This window comes from Girardinichthys multiradiatus, chromosome 1 (assembly GCF_021462225.1).
Source record: "Girardinichthys multiradiatus isolate DD_20200921_A chromosome 1, DD_fGirMul_XY1, whole genome shotgun sequence".
Lineage (NCBI taxonomy): Eukaryota > Metazoa > Chordata > Actinopteri > Cyprinodontiformes > Goodeidae > Girardinichthys > Girardinichthys multiradiatus.
Window position 1 is genome coordinate 13,798,307 of NC_061794.1, and position 22,398 is coordinate 13,820,704.

Below are 22,398 nucleotides of genomic sequence, written 5' to 3' on the forward strand. Positions count from 1 at the left end.
AGCAGCAGTGGGCTTTTCACTGACTCCCTCTCCTGACCCTGGATACTTACAATCCTAAAGTTAGAAGGAAGAAAAAAAGAGTTGACTAAACAGAGAAACCAATAAGACTTTTACAAATATTTTTTTATTTGTGTGTGACATGAGAACTTCTGAACATTGTCAAATTGTCCCACTTTGTTTTGGCCTGCAAGGGGTTGATCTTCCCCTGTTGGACCATCTTCTCAAGAATTGTCCTATACAAACAAAAGGAAAGAGGGAAAACCAAAAGAAGTATGTTAATCACTGGATGGATATTTATGAAAGTTAGAAAGATAGGAGTTATTGAAACTGGACAGAAACTGACTGCAAAGAATGTTGTTATTGTACCTCCAAGCCACGGTGGCTGAGTTTTTAGCTCCAGTAAAAAGGTGGTGGTTCTCACCCCTGAGCTTAATAAACTGGCCCGTCTGCTCCTTTGACCCAAAATATGAAAATACCAAGAAAAAAAAACATCTTGCTTAATATCAGTGTAAAAAAAGCCTTTTTAAAATTTTACATTTGTCTTAATTTGAAGAAAATATTAAAATAAAAAAAGTTTGAGAGCTTTGGTTGTTTAAGTGTCACCCAGAAAATAAAGACCTTCTCCAGACTACAAAGTGTCATTTACCAAGTAAAAGCTACATTTTTGAGCTGCTGTAACATGTGAAACTGCTGGTTCTGCTCCAACATGACTGCCCTGCTTTAATCTTTGAATATAACAGCAGTCGTTAAAACAGAAAGCAAAGATACTTAAAGCCCACAAAGAGTTACCACAGAAGTCGACAGTTGCTTTAGTTTATTTTGTTACATTTTCCAAAGCTTCGTTTGTACATTCTTTGCGACACAGAACAATATAAAACCTTCCGAACATGCATATCTTTAAGCTGGACTTAGCCAGTTTTTATTATTAGTGCTTTATTTACATTTTCAATAAATCTAACGAATGATACAAAAACTCCATACAATGTGCATGTTCAAAAAAAACCAAAAAAAAAACAGGAAAACTTTGTGACAGTACATCACTTACAAGATATTATCCATCATTGACCAGCAATTTCCCACATTTAAAATGATCAAAAACACTTCCTTGACCTTTCCTTTATACACATTGCACAGACACAATTCTAAGCACAGAACAACAAACATTTCAAGTCTCCTCCATTTCCAACGTTCCTCTCTCGAATTAATGGATCCTTTAAGAATTTGGGGACATCATTTTAAATAAACAACGACGTACCCTTGGCAAAGAGCAACCTTCATAAAACTTTTTCCAAATGCTCCTCTTTGTGTGTGTGCAAAAGTAACATTGCAACGCTGTACTGAGCATTGCGAAATCCCAAAGCCTAAAAAAGGGGAGATTTATAAAATACTGGACTGAACAGAACAGCTGCTGTAGCGAAACAAACACACAAGGTGATTCTTAAGGTTCTGGGACCTTTTTTCACCTGAGATTTCTTTGTAAAAGAGTAACAGAAAACCAAGACCAAGTGGCACTTAGAAAGGTTTACCACCCTGATTAATGCTAACACAGGAGTGACAGTGTGATTGTACAAGATGTACATATCGTAGCCTCATAGTATAACTGTCTATGTCACATATGACTTAGGCAGTTATACTATGAGGCTAACAATATGTATGTATATGGCTCGGAGGCATTTTAATGCAGTGCATATTTAACAGTTAATAGTTATATAAAAACAGCACTTCTGGTAAAGCTCACTTAGCCTAAAATGCAACATTTGGTGGAAGTTCTTCCAAATCTCTGTTTAGAGTATTAAGGTTTCACATCCAAGCGCCTGTTTAACATAAACATTTAACTAAAAGGAAAGAAAATCTGAAGCAAAATTAAAACAAATCCCAATAAAACTAAACGTTTCATTGATTCCAGCCTAATTGTACTCGATAAGGCATCTGAATAAAATGTAAAAAAAAACTTTATTTATTTGAACTAAGTCAAGTCATCCATTACAGATCATAAAATGCACAATTGTCAATGCAAAAAAAAAAAAAAAAAATACATTCATGTTTTAATGACAGTTAAAGCACAGCCTATGAAATGGTCAGGGGACACCAATTAAGTTACGTAGGACAGATTTTTGGAGACAATGCTTATAATCTACTAATAATCAAAAAGTACAACTCTTGTGCAATTTATATTCCCTCCTGAGCTTTAATATCGAATTAGCCTTCGTCAAAAAGGGAATTAAGCTGACAAAGTGGGAATTTCCTTTTACATCCTGCAACACAATGATAATTATTATTACTTATATTAGCTTATAAATAAAAGCTCAATGCTATCAGCTGTTGATGCAAAATAAAAGCAAGAAGACAGTTGGAATAATACGTTATTCTGTTAAGTATTATTTAAACAGACTGGAACACTTTAAATAGTGGCAAAAACCTGAAAAATCACAACTAATCCAATCAGTTAGCAAACTAAATACTTCATAAAAATGCATATTTCCAAAACCTCTGGAAAATAAAAAGAATAAACCCAGAAAATATCTAAACAAATAAGAGTAAAAACATTGTGCAGACCTCCATCAAGCGGAAAAAAAGGCAAAATTATTTAGGTGAAAACATTTCAACTGAAAAAAACAAGACATTTCAGGCATAAGTGTGTTTCCCAGAGTGCACGATATCTGTAAAATATTAAGGTCTACTTCAGATCCCCATCCCTACAGGGTCCTGTCCAACGTTTATGTGAGAACAGCTCAGTGTGGGGGTATGTGCCCTTGCTCACCACACGCTAATCTGAATATCAGACCACCGTCGGCGACCATGCACTGACACTGTAAAGCGCTGTACCTTTGCACCTCAGGTCATCTTTAGTCAGACAGGTTTTAACTGTTAGCATTAGCATCAGAGAAAAAAAAGACCTTCAAATTTACAAAGTTGTGTGAGTTGTGCAAACCGTCAATGCTGTAAATATTTTTCTGTGCACAGGATAAAATTGTACACTTATCCAGATGTATGTAATACAAAGCATTCAGATTGATAATATTTTTAATAAAGCTCCCAGCTGCTGATTCCTGTCATGCTTCAGTCATACCTAAATCCTAAGACTTAAGTTAAAGGTTAGAGCCATGTGACAACATACCTTCATCATTTCTTCTAAATGTAGCTATTCTGGAGGAATCTCTTATTGTCCTCTGCTGCAGGACATCTCTCAGTGTGCATGCATTGCAACATTAGCATTAAATGTTCCTAAATGAAAACAGCTCTGAAACTTGGCTTTAGTAAAATTAACTCCTCAGGTCTGATGGGCTTGTCTACTGACTGATTTGTGCTGGCCCAGAACGTTACTTCTGAAAGCTATTCTGACATGTGAAACACACACATGGATGATTAAATATGTGGATGACTGAGTCTGTCAGCACCAGGGCTCCCGCTGAGCCCTGCCCCGAGCCAGGCTGTCTGCGCGCTGCCAGGCACTCTTCATCAGCTCCAGGGCCTTGCCGCAGCGCTTCTGCACCAGTGGGTCCAACAGCTCTCTGTGGGGGAGGTCAACCTGTGTACAATGACAACAGGCAAGATGTTTTCACTGCACAAGAGAACACTAAACATACTCTGATTCTTGCCTAATCAACACTGAAATGATAAAGCCACTACATGTTTAATATCTCCTATCAAGGACACTGTTTACCGTTCATTCTGACCTGAAAAATGGCTTTCCACGTCTTGTCCAGTGCCTTCAGAAGCCGATCCCTCTCTTCACAGCCGCTGAAGTATAACACCCATGGAGGAAGGAACAGGGTCCGGTCTGCTGCAAACTCCTACGGAGAACAAAAACCGAGGCTAAAGTTCTGGAAAAAGTCCAATCTGAAGCCTTTCATTAGGAACACAAAGACACGGTTATTCTCACAGCTGCTAAAGATATCTTAAAATAAATTAACCTTTTCTGCTGTAGCAAAATATTGAACATCTAAACATCCAACCTTTAATTTGATAAAATGTTTTGTTTTAGTGACATAACGTTTTTAAGTTGATCAGGGTTTCTAGGAGGTTTTAGACCCTTCCTGCTATCCTGGGATGTAAACTATTGCCCCTTTTCCAATGGCTCGTTTTAGCTGGCGCGGCTCTGCACCACTGGGTTTCGCTCTACTCCGTACGGTAACTGTTGTGTTTCCTCTGACCCCCCAACGTCTATGCGACTGAAGCCCCGCCTCCAGCTATGAGTGTAGAGCGCAGTGCTGCTACTAACGTTACTGTGTTACATTAATTCACATTAAAGTAATCTGCATGAAATGATCAAAAATAAATAAAAAACAAAAACATAAATAAATTAAATACTAATAACGTTTGTATTAATGTATATGCAAGAATGTCTTATTTATGTTTTTATGTCTAAAATGATCCACTGGGATAATTATCTGGACCACAGCCCAGCCAGAACTTAAAATAAGGCTCAGGGGTTCTGATGTGAAGGGGTGTGGCAGGAGGAGCAGAGAGGAGAGATGCTGCTGTCTGGATGGTGAGGCTCCAAAGTTTGCCTAAAGAAGTTACAATTTTGGGCTTTATGAGCAAGTTTTTGTTTCAGCCATGGCAATAGCAAAGACAAGGACTTTAAAGAGCAAAACTGCGTGAAGTTAGTTTTAGGCTGGATATTCGTGCTCTGCAGATTCAGTGGGCTCGTCCTCCTGTTTGGTCCGATATAGGCAGTCTGATTACAGGCAGCTGCTCTCTGCCTGCTCCCTCCTCCTGCAGACGTTGGTTCGCTAAAGGACCATAAATAAATTTCCAAACCAAACACGCTGTTTCATGGTGGTATTGTTTAGTGTGTTTTGGGGGAAATGTTTGTGCCTCTGAACAGCTGATTTTATGTGTGATCAGCTGGTTTAGGATGTTATTACATACAGGACTCTGCCTGCATATAATTCAGAAAGGTGATTTGTCCTTTTTCTTTTCCGTCAGCCTTCAGGCATGGTTTATGATCTGTAAATGGTAAAATTTAGAATCAGTGAATCAGAATTGGCCAATCAGTGAAAAGCAGTCTGGTCACGTCACATCTGGTCCCTACTCAGCCCCGGTTGTAGGGACCAAAAAAATAGGTACCGGTACGGAAAAAACTGTAATGGAAACGCTCGCAAAGCGAGCCGAGCGGAGTCAAGTAGAGCCAAATCGAGCCCGGGGAAAGGGGGGCATATATAACACAGACTCCCCAGGTCTCTTAGACTAGATGATGTCATTCAAGTAACACGCAGAAATTAGCTACTCATCTAAACCTTCCTCATATTGACATTTAAAGCAATAATTGAAACTTAAAAGAGTGGAACTGTCCGACAGGACAACTGGTTGTCTCATCATAATCAGGTGGGTTTGGTGTGGAACAAATTCAGTAAGTTAAAGTTAAACAAAATAGTGCTGGGTAAAATACTCAGAATCATGTTGAGATCTGGCAAACAGAAGTTAAAGAATCTTAGTTTGTTATAAATGAATGTAAAAACTATTGCATATCTGCACTCACCGGCCACTTTATTAGGTACACCTTGCTAGTACCGGGTTGGACCCCCTTTTGCTTTCAGTACTGCCTTAATCCTTGGTGGCATAGATTCAACAAGGTACTGGAAACATTCCTCAGAGAGTTTGGTCCATATCGACATGATAGCATCACACAGATGCTGCAGATTTGTCGGCTGCATCCATGATGTGAATCTCCCGTTCCACCACATTCCAAAGGTGCTCTATTGGATTGAGATCTGGTGACTGTGGAGGCCATTTGACTACAGTGAACTCATTGTCATGTTCAAGAAACCAGTCAGAGATGATTCGTGCTTTATGACATGGAGCGTTATCCTGCTGGAAGTAACCATCAGAAGATGGGTATACGCTGTTCATAAAGGGATGGACATGGTCAGCAACAATACTCAGGTAGGCTGTGGCGTTAACACGATGCTCAATTGGTACTAAGGGACCCAAAATGTGCCAAGAAAATATCCCTCACATCATTACACCACCACCACCAGCCTGAACCGTTGATACAAGGCAGGATGGATCCATGCTTTCATGTTGTTGATGCCAAATTCTGACCCTACCATCTGAATGTCGCAGCAGAAATCGAGACTCATCAGACCAGGCAACATTTTTCCAATCTTCTTTTGTCCAATTTTGGTGAGCCTGTGCGAACTGTAGCCTCAGTTTCCTGTTTTCAGCTGACAGGAGTGGCACCTGGTGTGGTCTTCTGCTGCTGTAGCCCATCTGCCTCAAGGTTCGACGTGCTGTGTGTTCAGAGATGCTCTTCTGTATGCCTTGGTTGTAACGAGTGGTTATTTGAGTTACTGTTGCCTTTCTATCAGCTCGAACCAGTCTGGGCATTCTCCACTGACCTCTGGCATCAACAAGGACCCACAGAACTGCCGTTTCCTGGATATTTTCTCTTTTTCGGACCATTCTCTGTAAACTCTAGAGATGATAGTGCGTGAAAATCCCAGTAGATCAAAAGTCTCTGAAATACTCAGACCAGCCCGTCTGGCACCAACAACCATGCCATGTTCAAAGTCACTTAAATCATCTTTCTTCCCCATTCTGATGCTTGGTTTGAACTGCAGCAGATCGTCTTGACCATGTTTACATGCCTAAATGCATTGAGTTGCTGCCGTGTGATTGGCTGATTAAAAATTTGCGTTAAAGAGCAGTTGGACAGCTGTACCTAATAAAGTGGCCAGTGAGCATACTAAACATTAGTTCTCATTCATAGCATTCGTTTCGATGTCTCACTATGGGATATGCCCCTTGCTGTATTCCTCAGAAGCAATTACCTCATTACGCCAATCCTGATTGGCTGGTGATCCCAATGCCAACATCACCTACCCTATAAGTAGCTTGCGCCACGACGCAGCGTCATTCGAAAACCTCTTCTCACTTCGAGGCATATCTCTCATAGCAGACTAGCTTAACTTTCCACTGGCAGGGGAAAAAGTCTAAGCCGTTCTGAACTGTTACACCAGGCAGCTCAGCGTTAATTTCGGCTAGCAAACCAGCTAATGAAATGGATTCTGCTTCCACTCACACCAGAGGAAATAGCAACTCAGAAGCTAGCCTCTGCACCTGCAGGAACAAAATTTCGAGCAAGGCTGCAAACATCCTCCAAAAACCCCACACTGCCATCCAAGGCAGACCGTTTCCAGTCCGCCCTGATGGAAAGAGCTTATAAAGCAGCAGCGGTTGCTGTAAGAGCTCTTAACGTGTTCCCCATGCTCTCCGCATATTAAGCGGAGCTGTGCGAGGACATGGCCACCAAGACGGACCTTGACGTGAGGGATGAGATCACTGTGATCATGGACATCTGCCTTTGTGTGCAGCTCTGCGCAGTCCATAACATAAATTATCTGGAGCTCATAGCAGTGTTTCTCACACTGAAGTGCTTCCTCCCTTTCCTCAGCGGTCATCACGTCCTTGTTAGGACCTACAACACCACCACAATGGCTTATGTCAACTGTCAGGGAGGACTGCGTTCCCTTCAGTTGCACACTCTAGCTCACAAGCTGATCATATGGAGCAACAGGCATCTCCTGTATGAATTTTGGAAGAGTGGTGTTCTGACAGAGGTATCCTCTCTTTTCAATGTCCTGTTGGGGTGATTTTGTAATTTCTGCAGGAGCTGATTGACAAGAGGAAGGCGTTCTCAAAGATTAAGGTTTACCAGGCTGCCATCTCGGCGTGCCATGTAGGCTTTGAGGTAAAAACAGCCAGCCAACACCCTTTGGTGGGCCGTTTTAAGAAAGGGGCACGTAGACTCCTGCCGGTTGTCAGGTCCCTGGCACCCCCATGGGACCTGGCAGTGGTGTTGGAGGGCCTCGCCAGCCCCACATTTTAACCTTTGGAGGAGGCTGACCTCAAGCATCTGTCCCTCAAGACAGTGATATTGTTGGCCTTGGCATCTACTAAAAGTGTAGGTGATCTCCATGCTCTCTCGGTGAACCCCTCCTGCACCGAGTTTGGTCCCGGAGATGTCAAGGTCTCACTGCAGCCCAATCCAGCATTTGTGCCTATAGTGGTGGGCTCATTCTCTCCAATTATTCTTACAGCCTTTTCCCTGCCGCCTTTTTCCACCCCGGAGGAACAAAGGCTGAACAAGCTCTGTCCAGTACGGGCTCTGGAGGCCTACTTGGACAGGACTAGCAACTTCCGGAGAAGTGATCAACTTTTTGTGTCCTGGGCAAAGTCTTTTAGGGGTAAGTCCATCACAAAGCAGCATCTCTCTCACTGGATTGTGAGCGCGATTGCGCCATCCTACACAAGCCAGCGGCTTCAGCCCCCGGTGGACCTACGTGCTCATTCCACCTGTGCTATGGCTGCGTCCTGGGCCCTCTTCAAGGGGGTGTCTATCCAAGATATATGTGCAGCGGCAAGTTGGTCTTCTCCGCTCGCCTTTGCTCGATTTTATAAGTTGGATGTCTCAGTCCCAACTGTTTTAAACCCTGGGTCCTCACTGGAACAGGATGGTCTCAGGTAAGCGCTGGAGGTCGCTAGAGATAAGCAGGCAATACGGGGTCTCCATATTCCATATTGAGACATTGAAACGAATGCTGTGAATGAGAACTTTAGGTTACTTGCATAACCCCGGTTCTCAGAGTAGCATGAGTGAGATGTCACACCAGACAACCCTTCTTCCTGGGGCGAAGCAAGAAGAGGTACTTCTTTTGAATGACGCTGCATCATGGTGCAAGCTACTTATAGGGTAGGTGACGCTGGCATCGCAATTGGCGCAATGAGATAAATGTTTCTGAGGAATACGGCAAGGGGCGTATCCCACAGTGAGACATCTCACTCATTATACTCTGAGAACCGGGGTTATGCAAGTAACCTAAAGATTTATTTGGCTTAAACAAATAAAGACTGGAAACAGTGTGGCCAAAAAGAGATTTTTATATATTTTACTTTCTTTTTCCATACTTTTCCAGGCCTGGAAAATGGTCAAAGTAAATTCCAGACTTTTCAGGACTGGGTATGAACCCTGGAAACTCCTAATGGATTATTGAGTTTTTATACCGGATGCCGATCCAAAACATTTAACCAAATTAACACAGAGATGGTTTAATGAGGACAAAATTTTGTGAAGACCTTGTTCCATGGCCATCTGAATTCCCAAACCTAAATCCTCTTAGAAATCCTGGGGTTTGATCTAAAGAGGAGAGAGAAGAAGTGAGGGGCGAGGACTCTGGATGAACTTGAGAGATTATTCAAAGAGGAAGGGTCAAAGTCCACCTGCCCTTCATGCTACAACCTGGTAAAATGTTAGAGAAGACTAAAGGGCAAAGGGGGTGGTGTAAAGTAATAACTGTGGGGTGCCAATAATTGTGGTAAAGATTATTTATTTATATTTTTATAAGAGAAAGATTTATTTATTTTGAGGTTTTTTACCGGGGGGTGGGGGAGTGAGTTGATGGATATAAACACATCATAGTGACTGTGACTGCAAACACTTTAATCACTTGTTCCGAACACACCTCAACCGTAGTTCAGTGTGTAAATGAGGGTCAGGGATCATGTCTGATTAGAAAGTCTAAACTGACATTTGAATACAATGGAATCTGTTATTGACTCTTTTCCCCGATAACTCGGGTAGATAGGGTTACAACTGAAACAGATAAATCTAGTATCACTAACAGTCTTTTCTTCTGTAAAAAGGGTTAATGTCATGCAGGGAGAAAACTTTGCCGTCGCCAGTTTATGTGCCAACACTCAGAACAATTTTATAGGGGAAAGTGTTTAACTCTTTAAAATTTTTGATCCACTGGTGAGTGGGTCAACTTTTCTTTCCTTTCTTCCTTTTTTTCATACTATTATTACACCTGCAATAAATATGCCCCTTGCTGGCTCATTTTAACACACTCACCACGTTTCATTCCCTCCAGATCAATTACTGATCCACCTACTTCATTCAGAGCAACAGCTGTTAACTAAAATGTTACTAAAATACTAAAAAGTGAAATACATATAGATATTTCCTGACATACCAACAGCAGACGAAGGTAAGCAGAACATCACTCACAATAACACAATACTCCTTGCCGGGCTCCAAGCTCACGGAGGTCACATCGCAGATTTCAGCGCTGCCCAGCGAACGGAAAAAGCTCGTCTGGCAGTCCTGATGGCAAGTTAGCAGCTTCTTGTCCGTCACCACCAGACAACATGGGATACATGGGGTGGGGGCCACACCCTGAGGGATCACCTGGGGTAAAGTGGTTATAGTTCACATCAGTCAAATATTCAACATGAAATTATATAAGCACAATGATGTCCTTTGCATCAAAAAAAAGAAGAAGCAAAAGCAACAGGGAACTTTTTAATAGAGGAAAACAGGAGTTAAAGGTTCAAAAGGCGAGCAAAAAACGTTTTCTTTCATCAGAGAACCTTGAAAATGATAACATTTTTAGACTTATGCCATTTAGCAAGGTAACTCTTGGAAAAATATGAAACATTTTTCCTTGTAATGACTGATACAGTTGATGATTATTGATGACTTTACTAACCCTAAATGATTATGTACAGAATTAGTTTCATTTTTTGCCATTCCCTAGTTTATCAATAAAAATCTCAAACTTAAAACTGAAAATTGCTAAATCTGAAATGCCAACACTGCGTTTTGGGAACTTTCCCTACTCACCCCTTTGGAAACAGACTGACAGAGAAGCTGCATCCACTCAGCCATGTCTTGCTCATTGTTGGCACTGAGCACCAGCGGGGGGCGCTCTGTCAGGATAACCTGGAAGGCGTGAGGACGCTCTGTGTTGTTGGAGCGTCGGCAACCTCCACAGTGTTCCCCTCTGATGAGAAACAAGGAACAATCAAAACACTAAAAACACCTCTGAGGGTCATTTGCCTTCTGAATGGCTGAAAGTTTTGAGCATAAACATCGAAAATGTTATGTCCAGTACTAGCTGACAGCTTTCTGAGTCTTACCCCATGGTGACTGACTGCAGGGGGGTCACATCTGTCCTCTCTGCATACAGGTACAGGATCCCATTTCTGCACAAAACAAGGACAAACATTTAGATTCACACAATAGACATTTGGAAAGTCTTAGATGAACGTTTTCAGCAAAAAGTATTGAAACTATTGAAGAAATTACATTATGTAATAAACCTGTTTAAGTAACACAGCATCATTCTCGGTTATTGGTACATTTGTTCAAATGTGTAAAAAGCATTGAGCTCACCAAAGGTGATAAATAGCTGCTGAAGCTAACGCTTGATGCTACTCCAGTGTGAACCATCATTGGTCTCACGCAAAGGAAGTGATCTCTGCAAAAACAGGAGCTTGCGGGTGGGTTTACTTTATTTCTCCACACTGGCCATTCCCGGAACAGCTTGGCAAAGCTGGAAAGACGGTCAGGAACTACCCAGGCGAAGGGTAGCGCCTGGGTAGCAGCTTGTTTCTTTTTGTCGACTGCCAATGGTTCATCATATTTTCCCCCCCGTTTTGGACGAAGGAGACAGTGACCGTTTACAGTGACTGCAGACGCGCAATACTCACAACTTCATCCCTTCCTAGAAGGATGGCCACTCTTGCCTACACCCATTCCCACAGAGGAGTCAGCATCAAGTAAATTTGTTCTTTTGGTTTTCATTTGATACTTTGATAACGTTTGGGCAGGGTAGGTGTAGGAAATTAAGGTGATCTAGGATCCCCCATTTATTCCACTGTGTTAACTTGTATGTACAGGTCCTTCTCAAAATATTAGCATATTGTGATAAAGTTCATTATTTTCCATAATGTAATGATGAAAATTTAACATTCATATATTTTAGATTCATTGCACACTAACTGAAATATTTCAGGTCTTTTATTGTCTTAATACGGATGATTTTGGCATACAGCTCATGAAAACCCAAAATTCCTATCTCACAAAATTAGCATATTTCATCCGACCAATAAAAGAAAAGTGTTTTTAATACAAAAAACGTCAACCTTCAAATAATCATGTACAGTTATGCACTCAATACTTGGTCGGGAATCCTTTTGCAGAAATGACTGCTTCAATGCGGCGTGGCATGGAGGCAATCAGCCTGTGGCACTGCTGAGGTCTTATGGAGGCCCAGGATGCTTCGATAGCGGCCTTTAGCTCATCCAGAGTGTTGGGTCTTGAGTCTCTCAACGTTCTCTTCACAATATCCCACAGATTCTCTATGGGGTTGAGGTCAGGAGAGTTGGCAGGCCAATTGAGCACAGTGATACCATGGTCAGTAAACCATTTACCAGTGGTTTTGGCACTGTGAGCAGGTGCCAGGTCGTGCTGAAAAATGAAATCTTCATCTCCATAAAGCTTTTCAGCAGATGGAAGCATGAAGTGCTCCAAAATCTCCTGATAGCTAGCTGCATTGACCCTGCCCTTGATAAAACACAGTGGACCAACACCAGCAGCTGACACGGCACCCCAGACCATCACTGACTGTGGGTACTTGACACTGGACTTCTGGCATTTTAGCATTTCCTTCTCCCCAGTCTTCCTCCAGACTCTGGCACCTTGATTTCTGAATGACATGCAGAATTTGCTTTCATCCGAAAAAAGTACTTTGGACCACTGAGCAACAGTCCAGTGCTGCTTCTCTGTAGCCCAGGTCTGGGGAATGCGGCACCTGTAGCCCATTTCCTGCACACGCCTGTGCACAGTGGCTCTGGATGTTTCTACTCCAGACTCAGTCCACTGCTTCTGCAGGTCCCCCAAGGTCTGGAATCGGCCCTTCTCCACAATCTTCCTCAGGGTCCGGTCACCTCTTCTCGTTGTGCAGCGTTTTCTGCCACACTTTTTCCTTCCCACAGACTTCCCACTGAGGTACCTTGATACAGCACTCTGGGAACAGCCTATTCGTTCAGAAATGTCTTTCTGTGTCTTACCCTCTTGCTTGAGGGTGTCAATAGTGGCCTTCTGGACAGCAGTCAGGTCGGCAGTCTTACCCATGATTGGGGTTTTGAGTGATGAACCAGGCTGGGAGTTTTAAAGGCCTCAGGAATCTTTTGCAGGTGTTTAGAGTTAACTCGTTGATTCAGATAATTAGGTTCATAGCTCGTTTAGAGACCCTTTTAATGATATGCTAATTTTGTGAGATAGGAATTTTGGGTTTTCATGAGCTGTATGCCAAAATCATCCGTATTAAGACAATAAAAGACCTGAAATATTTCAGTTAGTGTGCAATGAATCTAAAATATATGAATGTTAAATTTTCATCATGACATTATGGAAAATAATGAACTTTATCACAATATGCTAATATTTTGAGAAGGACAAGTAGTTGATTGTAGATAAATGGTAAAAATAGATAAAGAAACAGCATTTATTTTGTGTCTGTCAACTAAGATTAATGTTCCACACCATTCAGTAAAACGTTTGAAAACACATTGACCTTTAGCGTGGTTTTGGCTAATAATTCTCAACTATCAATGACAGTTACCAATTGTAATTAGTAACTGCTGTGGACCCAACCATCTCTGGTATCTATTTGTAAGAAATGATTTTTTGTTACAATTTAATACTTCTAAATCATGATTTTTAATTATAATTTTTAATAAATATTTATAATCAATAATTATAAATCCATACAAATCTGAGTACATTTATTCAGTGAGGAAAAAATCCCACAATAGCAAATTACAAAGTCATTGGTGGTAAAATTAATCGTGTCTTTCATAAATTCTAAAACAGTCCAATGATTGAAATTCATCCTTTACTTTCAGAAACTGACTTCCTGTTTCCCTGAGGTGTAAATATAAAGTGGTACAGAGAAGCATTTCCTTGACTCATTCTTTAAAATATGAAAGACATGACAACATGCCATTTAAGTAACACAGATATGCAATCAGTTAGCAAATTGTAACAAGATAACAACTACCCTCCTAAACTTGCCCATATGCAGAGTCAGAGCAAGAGTTAAAGCGCTCTAAACAACTAAAACTGTGACAGACAAGGCTGGATGATGATTCCAGGTTATCTGGCCACTACCGGGTGAAAGAAAATCTCTAAAGTGGAAAACTAAAGCAAAGAGTCAACATGCTAACCGGTTGATTAGGAGTGAGACCAGGAAAATGTCTTTTTTGTCCTAAAATCACAGATGTAAACGTGACGTTTGCTAAACTCTACTGGGGTGAAAGCTTTGGTCAGAGGAGACAAAGAACTGATTTATTATAGTATTTGATAAGGCATCTCATGCACATTTGTTAACTTCCTGTGATGCTGTGGGCCTGAGCCATCTACAATGTTGGTACCTGAGAACGACGTAGCAGCTTTTCCACAGCTCTTTACCCAGGTATGTGGTTCCAGACCTGTACTGCAGAGTACCTTCTTTGGTACTGGAAGGGACTCCAGAGGTAGGTGTTTCCCCTTGGGGAGACATGGTCATGTCCATTGGGTCCTCCCAGTGAACCAATGAATAGAGCTGAATAGACACTTCAGATACCTGAGGGGAATTTGCAAGATAAATATTAAAACAATTTGGAAGGTCAGTCAGTCATTTTCTACCGCTTATTCCATAGTGGATCACGGGGGAGCTGGTGCCTATCTCCAGCAGTCTATGGGCGAGAGGCGGGGTACACCCTGGACAGGTCGCCAGTCCATCGCAGGGCAACACACAAACAACCACGCACACACTCATTCATACACCTAAGGGCAATTTAGAGTTACCAATTAACCTAACAGGCATGTCTTTGGACTGTGGGAGGAAGCCGGAGTACCCGGTGAGAACCCACGCATGCACAGGGAGAACATGCAAACTCCATGCAGAAAGACCCCCAGCCGGGAATCGAACCCAGGACCTTCTTGCTGCAAGGCAACAGTGCTACCAACTGCGCCACCGTGCAGCCCTAATTTGGAAGGTATGGTTGCCAAAAACTACTACAGCAAACAAGATTTCTAACATTTTACCTCACAATGACACTCCTGAGAGACAAACTTATTCAAAGCCAGCTTTTCCATGGTGGCATCTGTTAGAACAACAGGATAGGGAGGCTCTCGACAACCCTGCACCATGGCTGACTTCAGAACAGACAGGAACCAGCTAAAAATGGAGGAGAAAAGGGACTAGACAATCATTCAGTGAGCTGAAATAAACAGAATTAAACAAATTAAACGGAAATCCCGATGATCTAACCAAATAAGAACATGCCTTTGATGCTCTTCTCATTAAGTTCAAAGTAGAACCTTTTATTCAAGATCTATAAAGTTCTGGTGAGCGATTTACAAACACTCTTCGTCGATATGATCATCAGTAATATGAGCTTTTAATAATTTAACAGCTGCTTTTCCAAGGTGGAATGTAACTCTTCACAAACAAGCTCTAATCCCCCCAGGATCTAAATTAGGCATACAGACCCACAAATATTTGATTACATGTAAAACAACACCATGTAGCCATGAACAAGCTCCTGACATAATTCTGAATGGATATTTGACCACAGTTCTTGGAAGAATTGGTGCAGCTTATGCCCCTTTTCCACTGGCACGTTTTAGCCGGCGTGGCTCCACTCCACTCGGTTTCACTCTACTCGATACGGTACCAGTTGTGTTTCCACTGACCCACAGACGCCTTGAGCTATGGCGGCTGAAGCCCTGCCTCCAGGCGTCAATGTAGTGCGCTGTGCTGCTATTAATGTTACTGTGTCCCATTTTCCCATTAAAGTATTCTGCGTAAAACGATAAAAAATTAAAATAATAATGAAATAGAAAATAAAAACAAATAATCTAAACACTAATAATGTTTGTATTATTGTATATGCAAGAATGTCTTGTGCAAGAATATATGTTTTTCATATATAAAATGATCCACTGGGATAATTTTCTGGACCACAGCCAACCCAGAACCTATGTAAAATAAGGCTCAGGGGTTCTGATGTGACGGGTTGGCAGGAGAAGCAGAGAGGAGAGACGCTGCTGTCCACATTTTGCCTGAAGAAGTTACAATTTTGGGCTTTATGAGGACTTTTGTGTCTCAGCCATGACAATAATGAGGACAAGGATGTTAAAGCGCCAAACCGTGGACTTCTGACTGTGGTGAACTTAGCTTTAGGTTGGATTTTAGATATTCGTGCTCCATGGATTCAGCGGGGTCTTCCTCCCGTTTGCTCTGATGCAGGCAGCACAGCAGCTCTCTGCCTGTTCCCTCCTCCTGCAGACGCTGGTTCGCTTAAGGCGTGTAATTACGAAAGCTGATGTGTCCTTTTTGGGTTTTTTTAGCCTTCAGGCATGATTTATGATTTGTAAATAGTCAAATTCAATTTCGGTTTGACCTGCTCTGGCCATTGTGGTCCTTAGTATTATTGTAGTTGTTAATGAGTTTTATTAACTTTTATCTGCTCTACCTCCTCGGAAACCTTCTAATTTCTCCTGGTCCCACGGCCAATCAGTAAACAGAAGTCTGTTTACATCACATGTAGTTCCTACTCAGCCCAGGTCACACCTGCTCAGGTGCAGGGACCAAAAGAGTGAATAACAACAATAAAATCAAAGCTGGTTAAGAAATACATAAAGCAGGGTAACATTACGCTTCGGTAATGGCCCTGACCTGAACACAGTTGAAAATTTGTGAGCTACAATTAAACCTGGGTCCATACCAGTAAAACATCTGGTTTAAATAAGCTCCACCAAGAAGAGTGGTCAAATATTCAACCTGAATGGTGCTAGAAGCTTGTCGATGGCTAGAAAAAGCAACGTAGGTTAGGAGACGTTTCCTGCCTCTTAGAATATACAAATAAAGGTCCAAAGATAAACAATAAGCCAATAGTATTAATAAAACACAATATAAGGATGACCTTACACAGTCAGGGAGCCATCAGCTGTGTCCAACAGGAACTTTCTTCTTCTGTTGGTGCAAACCAGCGTTACTGTCTGTTGGTCAAGGCCCACCTAAGGGAAAACAAAATGATCCACCTTGATGGAAACACAGTAAGGCTGGTGCCCCATCTAACCATCTGTCATGTCACTCTTAGCAGTGGCCCAAAAGTTAAACTGTGGATCACGCTGAGTGATATAATGCTCTTAACCACAATATAATTTTTATAAAACCCCAAAATTTGGAACAGAGAAACATAACTACACAAATGAAGGCAGATCTATGCAGAACCAATCAAACAGAAAACTAGTGAAGTGCAGATGACTTACAGAGAGATAGTCAAGCTCATTGTAGGAAACAGCATCTTTTACTGTGTAGGGTTTCTCAGCTGCTCCTGAGAATAGAGTTAGAGCATGTTAATGTATGCCAAATAAATTTACATGATCCATGAACAACATTCTGTCTGACATTAACTCTGCTATGAAACGGGGATGGTGTCAGTTTTGCATACCATAGCCATTACGCTTTACCCACTCACCCTTTCTTAGTAAGTAGATGTAACAGTCAGTCAGCAGCAGATAAAGAGGCTGCAGGTCCCCCTCCATATGACCTGTACTCATCCTCACCATCTGAAAAACACAAAATAAATTGGAGGTAAATATTTTGTATGTGTTTTTGTCTCAAATGTAACTTTGCCTATTTTTTGAATCTCCATGGAGGACTTTACTGAAATGTTTCTAGAACAGAAAACAGCCTATATTTAACTAACAGAGGCATTCTACACAGGCAGGTCACTCTTCCTGCCATTTAAGTTGATATACAATGATTTTAAAACAAATTCTAACTTTGTGTGACAAAGTTAGAATTTTGAAAGCACCTCATGGTGTGAAAAAGAGAGAAACTTTGTATTTTGTCAGTTTATAAAGAAGCAGGAACTGACAAACTGGGCCTTGCAACGTTTCCACTGGGAAACTCTCATAACCACTTCTTTTTTTTTTTTTTACCGTGTCCCTCCGGCAGAGTAGCTCAGAATTGTTGTCTGAGTGCCAAGAAATTGCCCAACAGATTTATTTTCACAAGCAGAGCTTCACAGCTAATGCTTTAAAGCTCTGCTTGATATTTATAAAAGAAACTTTATTATAAACTTCTCTGGGAATATTTCAATTGTTACGGACACGGAGACTGAAATAAAAAGGAAAAAATAAGCTCAAAAAAGAGAGAGATGGGGAAAAAGGGAAGAAAAGGAGGAAAGAGTGGAGGAGAGAAAGAAGGATAAAGAGAATACAAGTTTACACCCTGCTTCCTTATACACCTGCAGCTGTTTGTTTTTTTTTAACAAAATAGTACACGGTAATTCTGAATGTAAAATGTACTTAGTGAGAGGTGCAGCCCAAAATAGAACATCTGTGTATCTGTCAACACGTGAAGCTTAACACCTGTGAGTATGGGTGTGGATGCGCTTTTGTATACAAGGTTTCTCCACAAAAATATGCAATAGCGAGTGTGAGGACCCACAGACCTGCCCCATGGTCCCTGGACAGACACTGAGGAGATCCGAGCCACAGACATCTAAAGGCTCCCCAAAACACAGAAACCCCAGGAGAACTCATTTTTTCCCATAACCACTTCTAAGATGTCTTAGTGGCAACTTTTAGTTAAAGGGGAAGTTTTTGTTCATAACTATCAACTATTTGATTATTGCTGCCAAAGACAAAATAAAGAAAAAACAAAACAAAAACAAAACCAAAAAAAACCCAAAAAACAAACATCCTCACCCGGAAAAGTTGCTCCTCATTCTCTCTGAATACATGGATCATGAGAAGAAGCAGGTGGTTGTTGTCCACCCTACAACATGGGTGAAGACGATTAGATCTAAACTGAACAACAGAAGTAGAACAAATATCTGATCTTATTTTGGTTTCTCACTTGAACTCTGCTGGATGAGAAATTTCAGAAGGACTGAGTTTCTCTTGCTGTTGGCCTGTTTCCTCTGCTCCTCTGTCTGTTAGACATCCATGTACGCTCTCCTCCTCCTTCATGTGGGACTTCTGTCCTGCTGGTGCTTCAGATTCTTCTTCATCTTCAAGGCTACCTGAAAGAGTCTGTGACTGGCTAGGCTCTGTAGAGTCATTGTGGCCACCACTCGTGTCAGCAGAGTCTGGACTGTTGGGGGTAAAGCAGCATAGGTCTGCAGACACAGGAGAGGTCGGCAGGAAGTCAGGTCTTTCGTCCAGGGAGGAGTCGAATGTCTGTCCTGGAGCTGGGTCAGGAGGCTTTCCTTCTGAATCCGTGCGAAAGGGCTGCTGAGCAGGAGGCTCAGAGGTCTGATCACAGCTTTGATTGTTTTTCTCCTCCTGCTCCTCTGGGTGCGCCCAGGACCCGTTGAGTCGCTCCATGACGTCACAGAGAGGTTTTCCAACAGTGTCCATGGAGGTGTCCGCCATCTCTGGGAGCCGTAGCAGCCCATCTACTCCTTCCTCCGCAATCGCTGACCCAACCCTGCTTCTGCTCTGCTCTCCTTCACTGTCTAGGAGCAATACAGTGGAGTTTATTGAATCAATCTCTGAGGTGCTGTGGTTCATCTCCACATGTTCAGAGCAGAGTGAGGTATGTATACTGCTGCTGGAATCCGTAGATCCCCTCCCACGCCGCTTCTTGGCTGGTTTCTTGCGTTTAGCCATCCTGGGATGGATAACAAAGACAGTAACTATGGATATAAGCAAAGACAGAGCACGGTCCTTAATGTTAAGACACTACAGCATTCTGTACCTGATGACTTCAAGCTCATTGCTGTTGATCTCTGACTCATCACCAGTGGTATTGTGACGGATGGCCAGGTGAACCGGTGTGACGTCTGCTGAGGTGTTTGTGTCAGAGTCTTCATTGAAGGGGTTGTGTCGTGATGTGGGGCTGTGCGGAGAAAGGCGAGCAGCCACCTTCCCCATCGTCGTGCCCACTACTGTGTCACTGATGACCGTCTGGGGATCAGAACCAGCGGACCGCGGGCAGCTGGCCTGATCAGTCAGGTCACCCTCTATTATGAAAAGCCGCATAAAAGACCCGAGTTAATACAAAAGCAGCTGTTGTCCACATTCATATCTAAAGAATAAAAAGGAAATACACAGATTGCTCTTTCCTCATTTATATCCATTGGTTTAACTAAAGTTACAGTGCTGGTGAAAAGTTTATTACACTTATTAACAATTTATTTGAGCTGTGTTTAGTAAACAAGTTTGAATTTGTGAATTTTCTTTAATCCATATTGTAAAATTATGAATAAAGAATCAAATATATAAACCCCCACCCCTCTAATTTATGGTTAATTGTCGCAAGTTTCAGCGAAAGAACATGTTTTTGAAACCATCAAGAAGTTCTGGCATAATTTTCATCGACAGAATTTATGATTTGATTAATTAAATTAATTGTTTTTGGCGCACTGGCTTCTAAGCAATTCAAGACGTTTCACTAGAGTTGAAGCCAGGTCTTTGGGAAAGCTAATTTGTTGCTGGAAAAACAGCATGACTGCGTAAAAGCTGTGTGGTCAGAAAACAGCAGGATTGAGCTGAGACTTTTGTTTTGAGGAGTCGTGGTGAGGCTTGTAAACTTAAAACAGTGTACCAGCTGTCAAGCATGGCAGTAGTAGAATCATGCTGTGGGGCCCATTTGTTGGCAGGGATGATATGTTGCATTGCACAAATTGAATGAAATAATAAATCCTTTAAATTCACCTCAAATCACAACCTTGATGGTGGAAACATGGACAAAAGCCTGGTCTCCCAACAGGTAAATGGACCATTAAAACTGGTTTTGGAAATTATAAACCAGTCTAGCATTAGGCTTCTGGAATGGCCCAGCCCTTACCCTGGAACACATTTATTAGATTTAAAAGCCAATAAAAGGTAACATTTCTGACAAGAAGAGTGGTCAGATATCCAGCAAGCATTTTACCAGAAGCTTGCTGATGGTTAAAACATCTATTTGGTTTCTCTGTAACCTGTGAAGAGACATTAAACCAAACAGCCTGGATGCATGGATACATTTTTTATTTGTATGTTGTATTTTGACCATGTGTGGATTTGGGGGAAGAAAAAAAAAAGGAAATCAATGAATTGAAATAAGTGCATCTGGTAATTACATTTAACGTCAGAGAAGTTGTTTGTTGTATAATCCTTCCAACCTGAAAAATGAATAGTGTAACCGTATGTAAACTTCTCACCAGCACTGTATTTAGGTGGAAATGGTTTGATTCTTATGTCTTTTTGTGCATTTTGGCAATGCTGTACAGAAGCATACAGAAACATTGTGCATTTCCTTATTAGCATAGCACAGCCAGTGTTAGAGCCTAAAGCAATCCAAATTTATTTGGGGGTTAAAAAAGGGACCAAACAAAATAAGAGACATCAAGTAATTACACAGGCAGCACGTGTCTTTGCAGAGTCACAGGCCCAGGTCAAGCAATATTACTGTAGCAGTTATAGCTGGGTTACTCAGAACAACTATGTGAAGATTTTTTTTTAAATAATCATATTACAATTTAGAATTGATAAAATCAACATAAAATAGACAGACTACTGAACACTGAGGTAAAACAGAGATGACCTATCAGACGATGCTGAGTTTAACCAACACAACAGCTTAGCTGAACCTAGGCCGGTGCAACGCATCAACAGGAGGAAAAGATAAGAACACAGACAGATACAGAGTAAAAGAGGAGTTGAGGACAGACGAGGCGAGTACCAGCTGCTTCAGGCTTTCATATTGCTGTGTAAACAGTAACGCAGAATGAGCTTGAATGAGATAGTTCCCTCAATGAGTGACACATGCAGAATGTGACAGACAGATAACCCACCCAACAATAAACTCCCAGTTCAAAGCTCCAGTTAGGTGTGCATAAACACATTTTATTCTTATAATTTGACATTTCTACAATTAGATTGAACATAATTTGACTACAAATGGATGGAAATGAAATAATGCACGCAATCTGTTTCTATTTAATTGACTGAGTTTCCTGGGCGTCCCAAGAGGAACTTCTCTCCTCATCTAGTCGAAAACGTTTTAGGGAAGCAGACACTGGACACCATTACTAGAATGGGACAATTTTTCATCCTGACCCGTTTGTCCAGTCTGTCACACAAGTAAGATGTATTTTCAGTCTGTATGCATCCTAGCAATAAAAATAGCAATCAATTGAAAAATCCAAGTCAAGCATTAATAAAGTGTATCAGTAGACAGGGGGATGGACATTGTTGCATCTTTTAGGAATAACATAATAATAATATAATATAATATACATATATATATGATTTCTATTTGCAGAATTACCAGACATTTTATTGATTTTTTTTTACTTTCTTCAAACTTAGAAGTTCACTTACATTTCCGTCGTATTTGGATGAATTGCCGTTAGACAATAGTTGTCAGGACTTTTTTTTAGCTCTGCTCACAAATTTCAGATGGGACCGAGATCCGAGCTTTGTGATGTTCATTCCAGTCCATTAACTTTGTTGTCCTTTAGCAATGTTATAACTAACTTAGGGGTATACTTAGAGTGATCGTCCAGTTGGAAGACCCATATGACCCCAGGTTTAACGTTCTGGCTCATGTCTTGAGAGGT

The 22,398-nt window shown here is 41.4% G+C and overlaps 1 protein-coding gene across 3 annotated transcripts in view; it reads right to left on the minus strand.

Moving 5' to 3' along the window:
- Positions 1-797: 797 nt before the first annotated feature.
- plekhm2 (pleckstrin homology domain containing, family M (with RUN domain) member 2) overlaps positions 798-22,398 on the minus strand; it is a 30,264-nt gene continuing 8,663 nt past the window's right edge. For all 3 annotated transcript variants that reach the window (XM_047367112.1, XM_047367103.1, XM_047367122.1), the window contains 13 exons: positions 19,551-19,815; positions 18,708-19,463; positions 18,557-18,626; positions 17,320-17,410; positions 17,111-17,175; positions 16,767-16,855; positions 14,879-15,011; positions 14,224-14,414; positions 10,924-10,989; positions 10,628-10,787; positions 10,013-10,192; positions 3,678-3,794; positions 798-3,529 (listed from right to left, as the gene is read on the minus strand). In XM_047367112.1, the coding sequence (XP_047223068.1) occupies positions 3,392-3,529; positions 3,678-3,794; positions 10,013-10,192; positions 10,628-10,787; positions 10,924-10,989; positions 14,224-14,414; positions 14,879-15,011; positions 16,767-16,855; positions 17,111-17,175; positions 17,320-17,410; positions 18,557-18,626; positions 18,708-19,463; positions 19,551-19,815 (2,321 nt within the window). In that variant the 3' untranslated portion in view covers positions 798-3,391. The remainder of the gene's footprint in view (positions 3,530-3,677; positions 3,795-10,012; positions 10,193-10,627; positions 10,788-10,923; positions 10,990-14,223; positions 14,415-14,878; positions 15,012-16,766; positions 16,856-17,110; positions 17,176-17,319; positions 17,411-18,556; positions 18,627-18,707; positions 19,464-19,550; positions 19,816-22,398) is intronic.